The 6,000-nt window shown below is 46.3% G+C and overlaps 1 protein-coding gene across 1 annotated transcript in view; it reads right to left on the bottom strand.

The window, feature by feature from the left end:
- Positions 1 to 383: 383 nt before the first annotated feature.
- Positions 384 to 6,000, bottom strand: part of ISY1 (ISY1 splicing factor homolog (S. cerevisiae)) — a 30,143-nt gene continuing 24,526 nt past the window's right edge. Inside the window, exons 8-10 of the mRNA XM_006901357.1 lie at positions 4,401 to 4,522; positions 899 to 985; positions 384 to 515 (exon numbers count right to left, since the gene is read on the bottom strand). Of these exons, the coding sequence (XP_006901419.1) occupies positions 408 to 515; positions 899 to 985; positions 4,401 to 4,522 (317 nt within the window). The 3' untranslated portion in view covers positions 384 to 407. The remainder of the gene's footprint in view (positions 516 to 898; positions 986 to 4,400; positions 4,523 to 6,000) is intronic.

Raw genomic sequence — 6,000 nt, 5'->3', positions numbered from 1 at the left:
CTCTAGCTGGCTGTTGGCAAGTGGGGCTGTGGGAACAGGGGCCTGCTTTTTCATGTGGGCCATCGATTACACTTCCCCCACCCCAAATCACAGTTTAAGGTTACGTGAAACACTTAACAGGAAGCCAATTAGCAACCTGTGACACACTCCAAAACAAAGAAGTGGATTTTGTACAAAGGTGATGGCTGAAGGGTTGAGCATCTAGACTGCTGCCAGGGAGGAAGCAAAGGACCTACATCCCTGGGTCAGCACCTGAGGCAAGGTAAAGTTCCGAGAAGAGGGACGAATACATAGGTAAGCCTATTGTCTGTCAGCATGCAGGTCGAAACAGCAGGACAGGTGACGGCCCTACTGACTAGCACACAGCTAGTGGGGACCTCCACACTCCACAGCCACCCTCCCGGGTCTTAATATCCCATGAGCCGCTTGGCTTCTTCGCTCTGGGCCTGCAGCGTCTCGCTTGCATACTTCTGAAGGAGCTCCATCTTCTTCCTTCGTACAAGTGCCTCCTCAATCTGTGGAGAGAAGAAGAAAGGGCTGATGTTTCACTCCTCAGCAAGGTCCTCCATTCCTGCAAGGACCCCCAGACACGAGATGGGAGGGGAATCCAGTGACTCAAAATCCACAGGATCTCCAAGGAACCCTTTCCAAGCCTTCTCCTGCTGCACATATTGGAATCCCAAGACACTTGGCTGGTTTCATATAAAGCAGTGGTTGCGGGCCTCTCCTGGAGTCCACAATGACAACTGTCAGGTGCTCAGGACTTAAGAGCTGCCCTAACAACTGCACAGAATGAAGACAACCCACTCAAATATTTTGTGGATTCTGCACTAAATAAAGGTCTCCCAGGCATTTGGGAAGCTCAACCTCAAAGGGCAGCTGAGAGTCCCCAGATTACCTCTTGCTGTGATGGCACAGGGACATGAGCAATGAACTTCTGCTGGCCGTCCTCACCTCCTTTCTCCTCGCTGCCTTCTTCATCAGACTGCAAATAGAGGACATCCCAAGGCCCATCAACTGGAGATCAGTTAAACCAAAGCCGGCGCCTGTCATAGACTGAACTGTGTCTCCAAAAATATATGTAAATAATGGTAAAATGTGGAAGCTATAGAGCATGGTCCCATGATCTAATAAAGCGAATAATAATATAAGAATATTAAGGGTAGAATATAACACTTCTTAATCCCTGATCTGATGCAAGGAAAGTTTCCTCGAGTGTGACCTAGAACACCTTTTATCTCACAGGAAAGAAAAAGGGAGGAAAGTGAGTAAAGATTCTTTATTTCAAGAAAGAGTCACCAGGAGTAGAGTGCATCCTTTTTGAGTGATGATACTGTGCTGGGAAGCTCCCTGACACAGGAGAAAGCCAAAACAGGTGAGTGTCTCCAAGGAACACTGGGCCTACAGATGATGAAGGAGACAAAGCCCTTTCCCAAACTCTGACAGTCTGACAGAAATTACCTTCTCAAGGAGCAGGGACCCTGAATTGGGACTTTTATCCTCTTTTTTTTCCTTCTGACTTCTAGCCTCTTAAACTCTAATTAACTTTCTGCTTGTTAAAGCCATCCATTCATGGATTTTCTGTTATAGCAGCACCAGATAACCAGGACACAGTGACTCTATCAAATGCACTCTAGTCTAAACGGTTTCAAGATGTTTAAAAATGAAGAAGTGCCTTCACCACCAGACCCTCTCAACCCCAACCCAAGGAAATGGGGCTTCCCCTAGCACTGAAGGTCTCCTCTAAAAAAGAAGAGGTCACTTTGTACTAGCACAGAAAAATACAAAGATATTATGTAAGAAAAGCAATGGAATATTATGTACTATGCTACTTTTTGTGTGAAGAGAGAAAATAAACTACAAATAGCCATGAGTAAGGTGGATGGGGAGAGGGAGATATGAGACTCTGTGCAGAACATCGCAATATATTTTTGCTTTTCGAACCTTATAAACAGATTACCTATTTTACTTAAAACAAAGTTTTAAACATATATGTAAAAAGAAAAAGATCAACTCAGGCAGCATATAGAGAGATTATGAGTAAACAAAGGAAATAATGCTGACTTCCGAATATCAGAGTGCAGGATATCTGTGAGGAGCAGGGACCCTGCAGCCCTCTGCCAGGGACTTTACTAGGCTTTCTTCATGGGCTCCACTGTGGAGCTGGCTCTGCCCTCTGGTAGGAACCATATAAGCTGCCGGTAGGAATGTAAATTGGTACAAGCACTCTAGAAAACTGTTTGGCTGTAAAATAAAAATAAAGCTGGTACTTCCACATCTAGGAATATACTCAACAGACATGACTGCATGTGTCCACCAATACCTCATATAAGGAAGTTCACATCATCCTGATTTAGAGCAGCTCTAACTTGTTTGCCAATTGCTCCCTCCCCTGGAGATATTCTGTAAATGTACTATGCTCAATCATAACAATATGTGAAAGTTGTTACTGTGAAGTCAGAACTGACTCTGAGCCTGACCCTCCAGGGGATTTTTCAGGGGCAGTAAATGACATGCAAGAAGACTGTCCCATGGAGCAGTTGGCAGATTTGAACTATATGGGCAGGGTAAATGGGATACTGGAAATAGAACAACCAGACACAATTAAAAAGAATGCTGGCTGCTAAGGGAAATATAACTAATATCACCGCACAACTTGAAAGAATTTTGTTTTAAAGAGAAAAGCAACCTGGGGGTGGAGCAGGGAGGAAAATGTGCAAATGAATGAATGGAAATTCAAGTTCTCTATAAACTTTAAATGAAATCTAAAAAAAAAAAAGGAATTATCAAATGGGAACCTAGTTTGCTGTGTGAACTTTCATAGAGAACACAGTTAAGATATTAAACAAACAAAACCTCAATGCTGCAGAGCTGGAACTGACTCATAGCAGACCCTGCAGCAGGTTTCTGAAGCTGCCAACAGCATGGAGGAGATAGGCCACCTTTTTCCCATAGAGCAGCTGATGGGTTCGCACTACCAGAGAGGCACTACCTTTGCGTTAGCAATGCAACTCCCTGCGAACTACTTTAAACAAAAACACAAGAAAGACAGGTTATCAGGGGTCAGAAGACCGAACCCTATGGGCAGAGAGCGCACGCTGGGTGCAAATGCTTTGCACGCCCACCTTGTTCATGGAACTGTACACTCATGGTGAGATTTTTCTGTCCATGGACTACTGCTAGGATAACCAAAACCACCTAGTGGATACAAAACAATCTCTCTGGATCCCTAGGGCATGGCGCACAATAAGCCAGTCTCAAGATTGCATGTAAAGTAAAATCCTGCCGGATTCCATTTGCCTAACCCCCTCAAAATGATAAGATTACAGAGATGGAGAACAAGTGAGTGACTTCCAGGGGTGAGGAGTCTGCGGCAGCTGATACCCTGTAGAGTCCCTGCCTTGCCCCCAGCTCCCCTTCCACAGAACAGCCTGCACTCTCCAGTCCAGCACACCAGTCTGCTGGTCTGCCTTCCTTCTCACAGCATCCCCACAGCCTTCTCGGCAAACATCGCTCCCTCTGACCGGAACTCTCTTCCCTCACTGCTCCCTGTCTTTCAAATCTCACTTGAGGGTCACATCCCCAGTGTGATGATTAATGTTACATGTCAACTTGGCTATACCAGTAAATCCAGTATTGTGTGCTGGTCTTCACTTTGTATATTATGTAATTACCTTCCATTTTATGTGGAATCCTAACCTCTACATGCATAAGGCAGCCTTAACGTGGGGTTTATCACAGTCTTATAAGAGGGGGTGACTCAAGTCCTACCCTTACTGTGAATATAAGGGGCACTTTCTTGGGGGTGTAACCTGCATCCTCTACACATATATATGGATGCTCTTGGCAACGAGCTCTTCACTGTAGTTCCAATGTCTAGCTCATCATCTGACCCTCAGTTCTGCATTGGCAACCTCTTATGTAACCTGTAGATTGTGGGTTCGCCAGGTCCTGGAATAACATGAGGCAGAAAAAGGCTCCATCCTGACACCTGACTCTCTTACCAACCTCTACATCTACCAGAACCATTTCCTTGACAGTGAGTCTCTCTCTTTTTCTCTTTTTACATGTATTTGCATCCAGTATCTCCCCTTTATCAGTATCTCTCTTGTCACACACATGTGCGCGCACACACACACAGAACACTCTCTCTCTCTCCTCTATCTCTATCTGTATCAGTATCTCTCTCCCTCCCCACACACAAACAGGAACACACACACACACACACACACACTCTCACTCTCTCTCTCTCAGGTCTTCCTGAAATGCTTCATAGCACCCTGTGAGCTGCTTTTCTTCCTCATCATCCAGGCTGGGAAGCGAGGATTCAGCGGGACCCAGGGACAGCCATGCTCCTGTCTGTCATTCCCTCACTCTCCTGAGGCCAGACAACCCCTTACCTCCTCCTCGTTGACAGCATAGATGTTGATTTCTTCTTCTTCTTCCTCCTCCTCTTCTTTTTCTCCTCTTGCCAGCCGGGCCTCTCTCTCGGTTTTCCACTTTTCCACTAATTCAGCTCTGACTGAAGACAAGGAAGAGTAGGCACTACTTAGTCTAGTCTCTAAAAAGGTCTCAAACACTATGCAGGGAAAGGCCAAGAAAACCCTTCAACCCACTGCTGCTGAGCTGACTCTGCCTCACAGCGAGGCTCACAGGCCGTCTTGCTCTCATGGGGTGCTTGGTGGTTTTAAACTGCTGACCTTTCAGTTAGCAGCCCGACATGTAAGGCACTATGCCCACAGGGATCCCCATTCTGCTCCAGTGGGAGGACAATGAATGAGGGTCACTGTAATGGTACAGTAGCCCTAGTTTTAAGTTTCTATAGAGCAGCCTGTGAGATTGGTCCCCGGATTCTCTCCAGTTGGACAATCGGAGTGTGTTCACATGCCACCGGAAAACCAGCAGTAGCAGAGCACACTGGAAGAGATCTGGCCAACTCTAGCTTTTTTTTTTCAACTCTAGCTTAAAGGTTAAGATGGCATCTACAATAGCTGATTCCTTTTTTTGAGGCTTCAAAAGAAGACCTGTGCCTCCCTCAACAGCAGCACTGAGGTACAGCAGTCATGGCTGCGCACCACCCCATGGCTGTGGGCCCTGACAAGGGCCAGAAAGTGGCCAAGAGCAGGAGCAAACCGAGGCACAGCTGCCATCCATCATCAAGTACACCTTGGTGGTGCGGAACGTGATCTACAAGTGTGTGCTCTGTGTCCCGTGAGTGACTTCCCATGGAACTGCTCCAAGCGTTCGAGGACAAGCAGGTCCTCAAGCTCATTGAGAAAAGGGAGGAGGACACACATCCATGATCCATGTGAAGAAGATGTGGGAAGAGCCAAACTTTGTCCCGGCTGCCAGGAGAAAGGCTGCCACAAAGGACTGAGCTCCTGTGCAATGGGCCACTTTCTACCAAGTAACACAGTAGAGGGGACTGGAGTTCTAGAATATCCATAAACGCTTAGCAGAGCGCCTGACAAGGAGGAGGCACTCAGAAAGTGACAAGCATTATTCGCTGCGGTTGTGGTTAAAGCAAATCTTAACTCTACTTAATGTTGGTATCATTTCACAATTGTGAGAACAATCACTCCAAACAGAACAGACAGACTCTAAATGGTGAACTCCTGGCGGGCTGCTATGTTCTGCCCAGTGCAGCCCTAGTTGCTGCTATATGCTGTTAAGTCGATTCTGACTCATGGTGACCCTACAAGATGGAGCACTGTTCTATAGGGTTTCTAAGGCTGTCACTGCTTTTGGAGCAGTTCATTGGGACTTTTATCCCAATGAGTAGCTGGTGAGCTCGAACTGCCAATCTCTCAGCTGGCAGTCAAGCACTTAACCACTGAGCAAGCAAGGCACTTCTCATAGTTACTAGGAAGAAACTAGGAACTCCATACATGCTGAAGATCATTAAAAATAAAGAAAACTCGCTTCGGGCATAGAGCACCACCTTCAAAGGAGAGAACAGAAACCAGACGTCATCTATGGTAACATGTAATACCCCATAGA

The sequence above is a fragment of the Elephantulus edwardii genome, unplaced genomic scaffold (assembly GCF_000299155.1).
Source record: "Elephantulus edwardii isolate Elephantulus edwardi_28Jun2011 unplaced genomic scaffold, EleEdw1.0 scaffold00322, whole genome shotgun sequence".
In the NCBI taxonomy this organism is placed as follows: domain Eukaryota; kingdom Metazoa; phylum Chordata; class Mammalia; order Macroscelidea; family Macroscelididae; genus Elephantulus; species Elephantulus edwardii.
The sequence above is the reverse complement of the archived record's forward strand: the minus strand, read 5'-3'. Positions and strand labels throughout refer to the sequence as shown.